The following is a 14,890-nucleotide window of genomic DNA, read 5'->3' on the forward strand; positions in this document are numbered from 1 at the left end:
GCAAAAACATTTTTTTAAACAGCCAGTGATATATTCCCATGAAATATTTAACACTCATTAGAGAGAATGATTATCACCTGTGTTGTAAACACACATGAGCGGGAATATTTAGAAATTCTTGTTTTTGTCCAGAATTCTTTGTTTACTAACGCTTTTTTTTATTTTTAAAAGCCATTTTTTTGTGTGTGGTACATTTCGAGGGTTGTTTGAATTTATTAGATTTTTTTTCTGTTTATTAATTTGACTTTATTTAAAGATAATATTAATTCTTGCTTTCTCATTCATTAAAAAACTGCCTCCCAAAAATCCAATTTATAATCCACTGCAATTTTTTATGTATATATTTTTTATTGTGCATTTTTTGGCATGTTCAATTTATACTCAGGTGCAAATTATAACCTAAAAAAAATTGGTAATTGGACCCCGAGGGAAATTTGAAAAAGTCTACACACCTGTTTATGATTCTATTATAATTCATTGTTAGATTATTAAGTACATTTTAAGATTAATTAGTGATTAATTTCGCTAACTGGACCATAAAAGTACTTTCAAATATTAATCATAATAATTCAATTGTGTTTTTTAGAGTGCAAAAAAAATCCAGTAACTAAAGTACTCTAATAAATCAACCAAAAATCTGCCAACCAATCAAATTGCGGCAAACTTCATCCTATCGTCAACCACCATTCTTCCATTATGATTTTTTTTGCTTTCCTAATGTAATTACACCAAAATCAGTTTAAAAAAAACAACAACCTGAAAACCCCATTAAAAAAAACGTGTGCAAAAGACACTATAAAACACCCTTTACGAACCCGAATAATAATGTCAAGTCTGTGGGTGTGTGTGAGAGCCAATGGGAGGGGGTGATATACAGCCCCCTCCTGGTTGGCAAACGCTCGCACACACACAGCGCAGCATCGTTACCACCTTCATCTTCATCATCATCCTCATCATCGGCGGCGGTGGTGGCGGTGGCGGTATCAGTCGTTCTCCTCGGAATTACCGGGAATCTTCCAATCTTGGTCACCTGTAGCTTCCGTGAGCACACGCATGCGCACCCCCAGAAAGGATGGCTCGCGCCGGAGTCGCCAGTACCGAACGGCGCTCCGTTCAAGTCCAGATGCCGCGGCCCGGACGGGCTGAAGAGGGAGGGCGCAACGAAGGAGGCGGGACGTAAGACGGAGACCCCCCTTTTGAGAAGGAGAAACGAAACGGACAGACGGTGTGATAGCTTAGTAAACCAAAAAAAAAAAAATAATAAGATCAATAAATAAATAAACAAGGAATCGGAGGATAAAAAAGACATCCAGGTAGGGCTTCATTTTTATGTTCTCCCACCTGTCAGCATGCATAATTGATTGCATTTGCATGTGAGGAAGTGTTTGGGTTGAGTGCATGCTTGCTTTTGCGGAGGTGGTTGGTTCACGCGGCGCCCCCGCTCTGTTGAGTAACGAACGGCGAGGGGGGCTGCGGGGTTTTAGTTCGGCGAGATGGCGGTGGAACGGCGCACCCGCACGGCGTTTTGCATCGGCGAGTATGTGTGCGGGAGGGGGGCCGGGGCGGGCATGCTAGGGATGATGGATAGCGCTGCAGAACGATAGACAGGCATATGAAGACTTGAGTCCGCCTCTATGTAAACCTGCACCGCCTCCTGGGTTGTTCTTTAAAAAAAAATGTGTTACCGTATTTTCACGACTATAAGGCGCACTTAAAAGTCTTCAATTTTCTCCAAAATAGACAGTGCGCCTTATAATGCAGTGCGCCTTATATATGGAAAAAACAAAACGAAAAACCACGACTGTCGGATATTAAAAAAACAAAAACGCCTGAACTGAAACAATACTGTTAAATATGCAGATGCCATCTTAGTTTACAAAATCTTCCATCATATAGCTCCTTCCCCACTGCAAAATTTTATGCAAAAAAATCCAAAACATCAAAAATGGCTGGCTCTAGAGGTGACTGTGTAGTGAGTGAGTGCTTCATACCTGGAAGTCAATAGCAATTACCGTATTTTCACCACTATAAGGCGCACTTAAAAGTCTTCAATTTTCTCCAAAATAGACAGTGCGCCTTATGATACAGTGCGCCTTATATATGGAAAAAACTGAAACCCCAAAACGAAAAACCACCACTGTCGGATATTAAAAAAAAACACAAACGCCTGAACTGAAACAATACTGTTAAATATGCAGATGCCATCTTAGTTTACAAAATCTTCCATCATATAGCTCCTCCCCCACTGCAAGATTTTATAAAAAAAATCCAAAACATCAACAATGGCTGGCTCTAGAGGTGACTGTAAAGTAGTGAGTGCTTCATACCTGGAAGTCAATAGCAATTGCCGTATTTTCACGACTATACGGCACACTTAAAAGTCTTGAATTTTCTCCAAAATAGACAGTGCGCCTTATAATCCAGTGCGCCTTATATATGGAAAAATCAGAAAACCAAAAACGAAAAACCACCACTGTCGGATATTAAGAAAACACAAACGCCTGAACTGAAACAATACTGTTAAATATGCAGATGCCATCTTAGTTTACAAAATCTTCCATCATATAGCTCCTCCCCTACTGCAAGATTTTATAAAAAAATCCAAAACATCAACAATGGCTGGCTCTAGAGGTGACTGTAAAGTAGTGAGTGCTTCATACCTGGAAGTCAATAGCAATTACCGTATTTTCACGACTATAAGGTGCACTTAATAGTCTTCAATTTTCTCCAAAATAGACAGTGCGCCATATAATAATACAATGCGCATTATAATACAGTGTGCCTTATAATACAATGCGCCTTATAATACAGTGCGCCTTATAATACAGTGCGCCTTATATATGGAAAAAATGTCATTCATTGAGGGTGCGCCTTATAGTCGTGAAAATACGGTACATTATTATTAAATATTCTTATTTTTTTTATCATATGTATAGGATGGACCGGTGGATGAGTGGTTAGCGTGTCGGACTAGTAAGGGTTCGATTCATGATTCGGATCTTGAGGTGTGGAGTTTTCATGTTATGCTTGAGATTGTGTGGTGGGTTTTCTCTGAGTATTCTCCCATAGTTTGGGTGTACCCACTCTCTAGTTAGATATGATAGGTTCCAGCACCCTCTGTGAGCCTTGTGAGGATAAGTAGGACAGTGGAATATTCTTTGACTCAGGATAGATTGACTCTAATAATTAATACCTAGCTAGACATTTTTTGAAGACACAAATAAACACACTAATGGTTAATTCTTCGGAAAAGGAGTTGATTTTGTATGGGTTTTTTTGTGTTTGTTTTAGTGGCGGTTGTCTTTGACCGTGTGGGTGAGGAGAAGACTTTTCTTCGTCTTTCCCTCCCTCATGTTTTTCCTCCACTCTGGGTTTTGTTGTTGGTTACTATGGATGAAGAAAAGGTGGACAAGAGTCTGATTTGAAAGGCGGAAATATGACTTGAAATCTGAGATGAAAGTCACAAATCTGACTTGAATTCTGAGACTGGAGTCCGAAACCTGATTTAAAATCTGAGACGAAACCTCACTTGAATTCTGAGAGGAAAGTCCGAAATCCGACGTGAAATCTGAGATACAAGTCCGAAACCTTGTGAGAAATCTGAGACTCGAGTCCGAAACCTTGTGAGAAATCTGTGACTCAAGTCCAAAACCTGACTCTAAAACTGATAGGAAAGTCTGAAAACTGACTTGGAATCTGAAACAAAAGTCTGAAAACTGACTTGAAATCTGAGACAAAACCTAACGTGAAATCTGAAACGAAACCTGACTTGAAATCATAAACTAAAGTCCGATAAACTGACTTGAAATCTGAGACGAAACCTGACTTGAAATTTTAAAACCAAAGCCCGAAAACTGACTTGAATTCTGAGACGAAACCTGACTTGAATTCTGAGACGAAACGTGACTTGAAATCTGAAATGAAAGTGTGAAACCTGACTTGAAATTTGAGACGAAACCTGACTTGAAACTTGAGACTCGAGTCCAAAACCTCACTTGAAATCTGAAACGTAAGTCCCAATTCTGTTGTGAAATCTGAGACCAATGTCCAAAATCCGAGGTGAATTCTGAAATATGACTAATAACTCCGAAATGTGATTTGTAATCTGACTCCACATCCAAAATCTGACTCCAAGTCTGAAACCTGACTCCAAGTCCGAAATCTTACCCCAAGCCCAAAATCTTACTCCAAGCCCAAAATCTTACTCCAAGTCCAAAATCTGACTCCAAGTCCGAAACCCGACTCCAAGTCCAAAATCTGATTTATAATCTCACAAAACTACGAAATCTGACTCATAGTCCGAAACCTGACTCCAACTCCGAAACCTGACTCCAAGTCCGAAACCTGACACCAAGTCCAAAATCTGATTTATAATCTCACAAAACTACGAAATCTGACTCCAAATCCGAAACCTGACTCCAAGTCCGAAACCTGACTCCAACTCTGAAACCTGACTCCAACTCCGAAACCTGACTTCAAGTCCAAAATCTGATTTATAATCTCACAAAACTACGAAATCTGACTCATAGTCCGAAACCTGACTCCAAGTCCCAAACCTGACTCCAAGTCCCAAACCTGACTCCAAGTCCCAAACCTGATTCCAAGTCCGAAACCAATCTCGAACTGGTTTCCCCGACTTTTTGATCCCTTTCCTCCCTGTTTAAACTTCATTTCCTCTCCTCATAATTTGCTTTTCCACTCCCTGGTTCCTCATTCGTTGTTCTTCCAGGTTGCCACGCCACGTACCGTCCGCACCGCGCTGATAAACAGGTTCAAATGGAGGTTAAGCTGGTTTAATCACGCCGCCGCCCCCTCGTTCCAATTTGAGTCCCCTTTCCGAGCGGACTGTCGGGAATCAAATCGGCTAATTCGATCTTGGGGCAGGAAATGCGGGGCGCGTTGAAGAGCTTAAAAAGTACAGTAAGCTTGCGTCACATTTTTTGAACGGCTTTTGGATGCTCACATTGATTAAATTGAATGCTTTTATTGTCATAATACAATTATCATGAGATTTAAAGCTTGACTACTAAGTGCACAAATAATAACAACAAACAAACAAATACAAACAAGAAATTAAAACAATGAATCATCAATAAAACATACATACGTTGACACAAAATGAGTCAACAACATAAATAAGTAGAGAACTGTACAAATAACAACAACAAACATGTAAACGACCGGATAAATATTCAATAAATAATAATAATAATGAAATCAATAATCAATGAGTAATTAGTCAACATAAGTAGTGGATTAAATAAGTAGTAATTGAACTAGTCATCATAAGTAGTAGACAAAATAAGTAGTAGTTGAATTAGTCCACATAAGTAGTAGACAAAATCAGTAGTAGTTGAATTAGTCCACATAAGTAGTAGACAAAATCAGTAGTAGTTGAATTAGTCAACATATGTAGTAGACAAAATAAGTAGTAGACAAAATAAGTAGTAGTTGAATTAGTCCACATAAGTAGTAGACAAAATCTGTAGTAGTTGAAATAGTCAACATAAGTAGTAGACAAAATCTGTAGTAGTTGAACTAGTCAACATATGTAGTAGACAAAATAAGTAGTAGACAAAATAAGTAGTTGTTGAATTAGTCCACATAAGTAGTAGACAAAATCAGTAGTAGTTGAACTAGTCAACATAGGTAGTAGACAAAATAAGTAGTAGTTGAACTAGTTAACATAAGTAGTAGACAAAATAAGTAGTAGTTGAACTAGTCAACATATGTAGTAGACAAAATAAGTAGTAGTTGAACTAGTTAACATAAGTAGTAGACAAAATAAGTAGTAGTTGAACTAGTCAACATAAGTAGTAGTCAACATGGTCAAAATAAGTAGAAGTTGACAATATTAGTTGACATAGTCAACATGAGTAGTAGTTGACAAAGTCAACATGAGTAGTAGTCGGCCTGGTCAACAGGGGTAGTAGTTTACATAGTCAACATGAGTACAGTAGACAACAAGTAGTAGTCAACATGAGTAGTAGACAACATAAGTAAAAGTCGACAGTCAACAAAAGTAGTATTCAACATAATCAACAAAAGTAGTAGTCGACATAGTGAACATTGTAGTAGTCGACATAGTCAACATGAGAAGTAGTCAACATAGTCAACATTAGTAGTAGTCGACAGTCAACAAAAGTAATTATCCACATAACTAAAGTAGTAGTAGTCGACATAGTCAACATTAGTAGTAGTCGACATAGTCAACATTAGTAGTAGTCGACATAGTCAACATTAGTAGTAGTCAACATAGTCAACAAAAGTAGTAGTCGACATAGTGAACATTGTAGTAGTCGACATAGTCAACATGAGTAGTAGTCAACATAGTCAACATTAGTAGTAGTCGACATAGTCAACACCAGTAGTAGTCGACATAGTCAACATGAGTAGTAGTCAACATTAGTAGTAGTCGACATAGTCAACATTAGTAGTAGTCAACATAGTCAACAAAAGTAATTGTCCACAAAACTAAAGTAGTAGTAGTCGACATAGTCAACATTAGTAGTAGTCGACATAGTCAACATTAGTAGTAGTCGACATAGTCAACATTAGTAGTAGTCGACATAGTCAACATTAGTAGTAGTCGACATAGTCAACATTAGTAAAAGTCAACATAGTCAACAAAAGTAATAGTCCGCATAACAAAAGTAGTAGTAGTCAACATAGTTAACATTAGTAGTAGTCGACATAGTCAACAAAAGTAGTAGTCGCCAATAGTCAACATTAGTAGTAGTCGACAATAGTCAACATTAGTAGTAGTCGACATAGTCAACATGAATGATACATAAGTGGACATAGTTAGATAGCACACAACTGGGTTTTTTACAGAAGCTTTATTGGCTTTTTGGCTTCTGCCGCATTTCCTTCTCATACTGCTAATGGACTTCTGTAATCAAGGGCCGCCACTCCATCAGTGATGTCACGCTCGATGTCCACGAGGACGGTCAAAGTCAAGTTCTACCGCCAGTAGACTCGGGCATAAGTCAGATGACGGCACCCTTCGGCCAACTCGTGTGTCTCCATGACTCACGGCCAATAGAATCGCGTCATGTCTCCAAAGTTTTTTTTTTTTTATGTTCAGGTAGCTACAAACCATCGGGTTGTCCGTCATTAAAATTACGTGCGACCCCCGGGGGCCGCTTGCCGCATATCACGCTTTACGGCGCTGGCGTAGCGCCATTTTCTCAAGAGGGATCAATGAACGTGTTAGCCTCAAGGGCATGAAGGACAGAAGAAAAGCCGCAAACTCATTTCATCGCCGACTAGGGGGGAAAAACGGGTAGGGTGGAGGGAACTTCAAAAGTTGAATAAAAGAAAGGACAAAAAAATAAAGTTTAAATAAGAATAAGAATCCATAAAATTGTAAGATTAAGCAAAAGACGGAGAGTTAAATAGACGGACCAGAACGCAACAAGAAATGAACAAGCAAAGCTTGCACTAAAACTCTCTAGGCTTGCTAACCACTTTAGTCACTTTTGTACCTACTTATATACATGACTACTTATTCATGTTGACTACTTCTTATGTTGACTACTTCTTATGTTGACTACTTCTTATGTTGACTACTTCTTATGTTGACTACTTCTTATGTTGACTACTTCTTATGTTGACTACTTCTCATGTTGTCTACTTATCTATGTTGACTACTATTTATCTATACTGACTACTATTTATCTATACTGACTACTATTTATCTATACTGACTACTATTTATCTATACTGACTACTATTTATTATGTTGACTACTACCTATATATAATGACTACTTCTCATGTTGACTACTATTTATCTATACTGACTACTATTTATCTATACTGACTACTATTTATCTATACTGACTACTATTTATCTATACTGACTACTATTTATCTATACTGACTACTATTTATCTATACTGACTACTATTTATTAAGTTGACTACTACCTATATATAATGACTACTTCTCATGTTGACTACTATTTATCTATACTGACTACTATTTATCTACACTGACTACTATTTATCTACACTGACTACTATTTATCTATACTGACTACTATTTATTATGTTGACTACTACATATATATGTTGACTACTTTTTATGTTTACTACTTCTTATGTTGACTACTATTAATTTTAGTTGACTACTACTTATTATGTTGACTACTATTAATTTTAGTTGACTACTACTTATTATGTTGACTACTACCTATTTATGTTGTTTACCTATCTATATTGACTACTACTTATTTATGTTGACTACTAACTTATCTTGCTGACTGCTACTTATTATGTTTACTGCTACTTATTATGAAGACTACTATTTATTATTTTGACTGCTACTTATTTATGTTGACTACTTATGTTGACTACTTCACATGTTGACTACTTATGTTGACTACTACTTATCAATATTGACTACAACTAAGTAAATTGACTAGTATCTATGTTGACTACTTCACATGTTGACTACTTATGTTGACTACTACTTATCAATATTGACTACAACTAAGTAAATTGACTAGTATCTATGTTGACTACTTAATAATTTGACTACTATTTATATTGACAACTACTTATCAATGTTGACTACTACTTGTTATGTTGACTTCTCATTATGATGACTACCCCTAATTATGTTGACTACTTCTTATTATGTCTACTACTACTTACTATATTGACGTCTTAGTAAATTGACTACTATCTATGTTGACTACTACTTACTACTTGTTATGTTGACTTCTTATTATGATGACTACTCATGTTGACTACTACTTACTACTTGTTGTGTTAAATACTCATATTGACTACTACTTAATTGGACACATCAATGTTGACTACTACTTATGTTGACTACTATGTATTTATTCATTATTGTTAATTAATTATTTATCTGTTGGATATTATTTGTGTACTTTTTGTGCACCTTACTTAATTATGCTATTGATGACTTATTCTGTTGACTACATATTCATTCATTTCTTGTTGTTTCTATTGTTATGAATTATTGTGCACTTTTTGTGCACTCTACTGATTTATGGTATTGACTACTTATTCATTTATTATTTATTACTTGTTTTATGATTATTTATATGTCCTTTTTGCATCCTAGTTTTTTACATTGTTGACTACATATTATGTATTACTTTTTTAATGATTGTTGCTATTGTTTATGATTTTTTTCTCCCTTTTTGTTTGTTGTTGTTATTTAGGCACTTTGTCTTTAAATCTCTTTATAGTTGTTTAATGACAATAAAAGGATTTAATTCATTTAAAGCTACCGACACGGGCTAACGGGGCAGCTGCGTGACAACCACAGGTGAAAGCAATGGAAAATCAAGGGAAAAAAAGCCGAGGCTACATCAACAGAAAACTAAAAGAACACTTAGTAGCTAACACTTTTCTTTTTTTTAATCTTTATAAGCTTTAGTAGTGTTTTTCTTTCATAAGAACACAACAGGATTCTGTTCCAAGATGGATTTTCAAAGTAAGGGCCGCTTTTTTCAAGGTTAAATCTGTTTTTAAAAAGCGTGTTTGTTAAGCAGGGCTTGAAATGGCATCAGTTCATTCGAGTAGATGATGCACTCAGTTAATTATACTCGCCATTCCAGCTGAGTCCGGGATTTTATTGTTGCTCATGTTGGTCATTTTTATCAAATAAATGTCATTTTCTTACAATTAGGCTGCTAAAAATTATCGATGAATTGATAGTCATTTTCGGACATTAAAATTAGTACACATTTTCTCTTTGAGCTTCTTCAAATATTCTCTTGTAATCAATTTTAAAAAATGTATTTCATTTTTTTTTTAAATTTGAAAATAAGGCAAATATTCAATCTATCATAAATGTATTTTTTTAATTTTTGTATTTAAAATGGAAAAAGGGTAAACGTAACGTGTTTAAAAATCTATTTATAGTGAAAAATACAAAGGAGGAAATACATTATATTATATTATTATATTATAATATATTTAGATATTTTATTTTACAAAATTTGGATTAAAAGGCCTTAATATTAAATTTGGTATTGATTGTGGGTTTTTTCTAGATGTATTTTTTTTTTTAAATCTTAAAATAAGGCAAATATTCAATCTTTCATATATTTTTTAACTTAATTTTTTTATTTTAAATGAAAAAGGGAAAATATTGCGTTTTTTAAAAATCTATTTAAAGCAAAAAATAAAAGAGGGGAGATCATTTAGATATATTTAGATATTTAATTTAAAAAATTGATTAAAAGGACTAAATATTCAGTTTATTATTTTTAAAAAAATGCTTTTTGAACAAAAACAACACTAAAAAATGATTTTTTTAATTAAAAAATATTGCAGGTATTAAATTAAAAATTGGAAATCACATTCCATATAACCTTCATTTGAAATTTCATCATAAAACAGAAAATCGGCCACACAAAATGATGCGGTGGTCCAAATTTGGCCCCCGGGCCGCCACTTTGACACCCTTCCTTTATCTCGTATTTTTCCAACTTTTTCATTCATATCTAATACGTACAGCTTTATAAGGTCCTTATTTACGTGAACATTGTGAAAAATATGTATACATATATACATATTTATGTTTATATATGAACATTTTTAGGGAAAAACAAGATTAAAAGAAAGACTGCAAAAAGTATCGGAAAAAAATCTGCACAATTTTTTTTGCAATTAGGTCACGTCTGCAAGCGCGACCAGAGATAATTAAGAGGTTAGCGCCGAGGCACTTGTGGAGCTCGTTAATTTTACAAAGCAAGAGTGACGATCATTACGCCGCGCCTCTCAGGGATGGCTAGTAAAGAAAAGTGCCATTTGTCTTTATTTCAGCTTGCTTGTAAAGTGCGACCAATCATTCGTTGGGCTCAGCTGTGCTTGTAAACATAGCAGATTAGCACGTGTTAGCCACTGGTTGACGTGAGGTCAATTATTCCCAGTCAGACTAGGATCGAAAACGGACATAAGCATGATAATATCACATTTTCTCCCATATAAGCCGTATTTGTAACAAGGGTAGGGCTTATATGCGCATAAATTAGAATGACATGCAGGGAATTACAAGGTGATGAAGACGAAACACCTTAACAAAAGATAATATGGCCGATTCAGTCATTTATTTCAAAATAGACAAAATATAAACAAAGAAAATGATGAAAATTGTGAATCAGGGGGAGGCTTATACGAGAGAAATTGTCAAATTCAACAATTTTAAGGCCAATTTAAGGGTGCGGTTTATACCCAGAGGCGGCTAATATGCGACAAAATTCGGTTTTAGCCAAAATATGGACAATAAAAGGGAAAAAATGTCACGTAAAATATAAATTTAAAAAAATACGGTAATTTAAGACAAAATAAGCTCTTTGATGTAACATACTAACAAACTACAACCCGAAAAAACACACATAACAAGCTGTTGTTAATCACAGTGACAAAAAAAAGCCAAAATATGGGGAAAAAAGTGCAACTTATACTCCAGAGAATACATTTTTTACAGCAAAATGCAAATAGAAGACGATTAACAACCAAGAAAACTTTGCAATTGTTATTGACTTAAACCTTTACACAAGCTAATAGCTTTCATTTCATTTTATATAGTTTGTGTAGGTTTTTTTGGGGTGTAACAGTGGGTAGGAAATTATTTTTAAGGGTATAAAAAGCATACAAAATGTCCAGTTTAATAAAAAAAACTTAAAATATCTAAATGTTTATTATTATATTTAGATTTTCTTTGTTAATGCAATTGGGCTAACCTGTTATGAATATCACCGTATTCTCCGCACTATAAAAAACAACTAAAAGAATTTTCAAAATGTCTCCACCACTCTCATCTAATGCCATTTTGTAGACTTCCAATTAAGCTCCTCCCCACATCCCGGCAGGCTGCCAACATCAAGGACATCTTGCGCATTTTCCGTCACGAACTTGGAGAAAGCAATTTTCTTAATTAGCTCTTTCGATTAATTACCATCCACTGGTAAGAAGACGTCATCTTCCGCATTTTTGTCCACCCGCATTCCTAAAAATCAAATTGCTACCACATGTTATCCTGCATATTACTTAAACTTCCACTCCAATTGGCTACTTGATAAACACGTTCCTGTCCTCTCATTGGCTAAATTATGAAATCGTCAAAAACAAACATTGTTGATATTTTGCCAAATGTTATTTTTCCCGCATGTTTTCTCAGCTGCCAAATGTTTGACTCCTCCCCCTCACCCACGATCAATTCAAATAATTTCATTTTAATTTTTTTTCTCACATATTTCATACAAAATTGATATTTTTTCAAATATTTTTAAAGGGTTTAGAATTAAAAATTTGGATTAGGGAATTTACATATAAAATGCAACTCTACTTACAAAAAAATCTAGTTAAAAAATCACCAGTTTATAGTGTAGGAATATTAATACAATAGTCACTAGATGAATATTTATTTTTTGATGAAACAAGAGATTTTGTATGCTTTTTTACAGCCTTAAAAAAGTAATCGCCTAATTGTCAAAGTTCTGTCACTATGGTAAAAATAATAAATATTTTTTTGGGGCATAATTGCAATCATTTCAACTGCCTACCCACTGTTACACCCCCAAAAAACCCACACAAACTACATAAACTGAAATGCTAGCTATTAGCTTACATAAAGGTTTAAGTCAATAACATAAAAAGTTTTCTTGGTTGTAAATCAACTTCTGTTTGCATTGAGCTTTAAAAACAAACAAAAAAGGTATTATCTGGAGTATAAGTTGCATTTTTTCCGATAGTTTGGCTTTATTTAGTTTTTCACTGTGACTAAATACAGCTTGTTATGTTTGTTTTTTCAGGCTACAGTTTTTTAGTATGTGACAAATAAAGAGCTATTTTTTCTAACATTACCATATTTTTTTCCTGCCAAAAAATTGCAACTACAGCGCAACATTTTTTTTAATCTTTCATTGTGCTTATTTTTGCTTATACCAAATTTTCTTGCATTTTAGCTGCCTCCATGTATAAGCTGTACCCTTAAATGTGCCTTAAAATCATTACATTTTAACAATTTCTCTCGTATAAGCCTGATGCACAATTTTCACCTCCATATTCATGGTTTTAATAGGGAGTACAAATGTCTTAAAATCTGAAGAAAAATCATATTTATGAGATACTTTATGACTCAAAAGCACAATAATAGGATCAATATCATAAGGAACTAATTCATCCATTAATAGTTGTTCTCTTACTGCAAAACAGAAAATAACCACAAATAGTCAACGTTAATTTGCCGACATTTACTGGTGAAAAACAATATAGCAAGTCTTGTGCGAATATAAGCCGTACCCTTGATTCAGTCCAAATTTTTCAAATACGGCTTACCGTATTTTCACGACTATAAGGCGCACCGCATTATAGGGTGCACCCTCAATGAATGACATTTTTCCGTATATAAGGGGCACTGTATTATAAGGCGCACTGTATTATAAGGCGCACTGTATTATAAGGCGCACTGTATTATAAGGCGCACTGTATTATAAGGCGCACTGTATTATAAGGCGCACTGTATTATAAGGCGCACTGTCTATTTTGGAGAAAATTTAAGACATTTAAGTGCGCCTTATCGTCGTGAAAATACGGTAATTGCCATTGACTTCCAGGCACTCACTACACAGTCACCTCTAGAGCCAGCCATTGTTGATGTTTTGGATTTTTTTTGTATAAAATCTTGCAGTAGAGGAGGAGCTATATGATGGAAGATGTTGTAAACTAAGATGGCATCTGCATATTTAACAGTATTGTTTCAGTTCAGGCGTTTGTGTTTTTTTAATATCCGACAGTGGTGGTTTTTTGTTTTTGGTTTTCTGTTTTTTCCATATATAAGGCGCACTGGATTATAAGGCGCACTGTCTATTTTGGAGAAAATTTAAGACTTTAAGTGCGCCTTATAGTCCTGAAAATATGGTATATGCGAGAAAATATGGTAATTAATTGACAGGTTTTTCCTCATATTTCCTTTTTAGTGACCCAAATTTTCTAAATTTTATTTTTCAATTCCATCGTGGTTTATTTTTGTACTTTTAGGGAGATTTTTCATGTAAGAAATATATCGTTTCTGGGGTTCCGCGGCACAGAAAAAGCGATTTACATTCCCGTTTAATCTCTTTGTGACATGTGTAGTAATTACAGGATAATTGCTACATTCTTCCCTTCCCGAGAAAAAGCTCCGAGGCAGACTTGACGATTGGCCTTGACGAGCCTTTCTCGCGAGTCATTTCCTTTCTGCTCACTCTGATGCTCTTTTCTAGTGCCAATGAGACGAAAAGCCTCAAGATGGCCAAACAAAAATGGCTGGATAAAAGAACGCCAGGTTGCCATTCATGCAGTTGTCGTTAATGTCATCAATTTAAAAAACATTGCTTTATTTGAAAGTCATCCATCACTGCTGGCATTTAATTTAAGCCTGTGTAAGGAAAATCAATAAGCCATACAACGTCCTGTTCGTGGCTTTTTTACAGGGGGGAACGTAGTACACAAAGCCCGCAATCATAACTTGTTTGGAAGAAAGTCAAAAGACCTTAAAAAAGGGGCATGTCAGCAGTTTTTTTCCCATAACGGGATACCGATAACATTAGTACAGTAATCCCTCAAATATCGCAGACAAAGGACTTGGACTAAAAATCCCATTCACCAAGTTTTTTTTTTAATTTATATCAAGCAGAGAGGAAATATTTTCCCTGAGTACAGTAGTTAAATTAGTCTAAATATTGTATTTTGTTATTAATACAGTCATATTTGATAAATATGCTCTACTTAAGAAATTAATTGGTTCCAGAGGTTTTTTGTACCTCGAAAATTTCGTAAGTAGAGGTGTACTTTAAATGTAAATACTCTAGAATTTAAATATATATGTAAATATATAATATTTCCTGCATTTTTCTTTTT

At 34.9% G+C, this 14,890-nt stretch overlaps 1 protein-coding gene across 1 annotated transcript in view; it reads left to right on the forward strand.

The window, feature by feature from the left end:
* Window positions 1-4,887: 4,887 nt before the first annotated feature.
* LOC144213945 (short transient receptor potential channel 5-like) overlaps window positions 4,888-14,890 on the forward strand; it is a 45,119-nt gene continuing 35,116 nt past the window's right edge. Inside the window, exons 1-5 of the mRNA XM_077742669.1 lie at window positions 4,888-4,920; window positions 6,904-6,988; window positions 7,088-7,211; window positions 14,030-14,042; window positions 14,135-14,315. Of these exons, the coding sequence (XP_077598795.1) occupies window positions 4,888-4,920; window positions 6,904-6,988; window positions 7,088-7,211; window positions 14,030-14,042; window positions 14,135-14,315 (436 nt within the window). The remainder of the gene's footprint in view (window positions 4,921-6,903; window positions 6,989-7,087; window positions 7,212-14,029; window positions 14,043-14,134; window positions 14,316-14,890) is intronic.

Source organism: Stigmatopora nigra, chromosome 20, assembly GCF_051989575.1.
Source record: "Stigmatopora nigra isolate UIUO_SnigA chromosome 20, RoL_Snig_1.1, whole genome shotgun sequence".
In the NCBI taxonomy this organism is placed as follows: Eukaryota; Metazoa; Chordata; class Actinopteri; order Syngnathiformes; family Syngnathidae; genus Stigmatopora; species Stigmatopora nigra.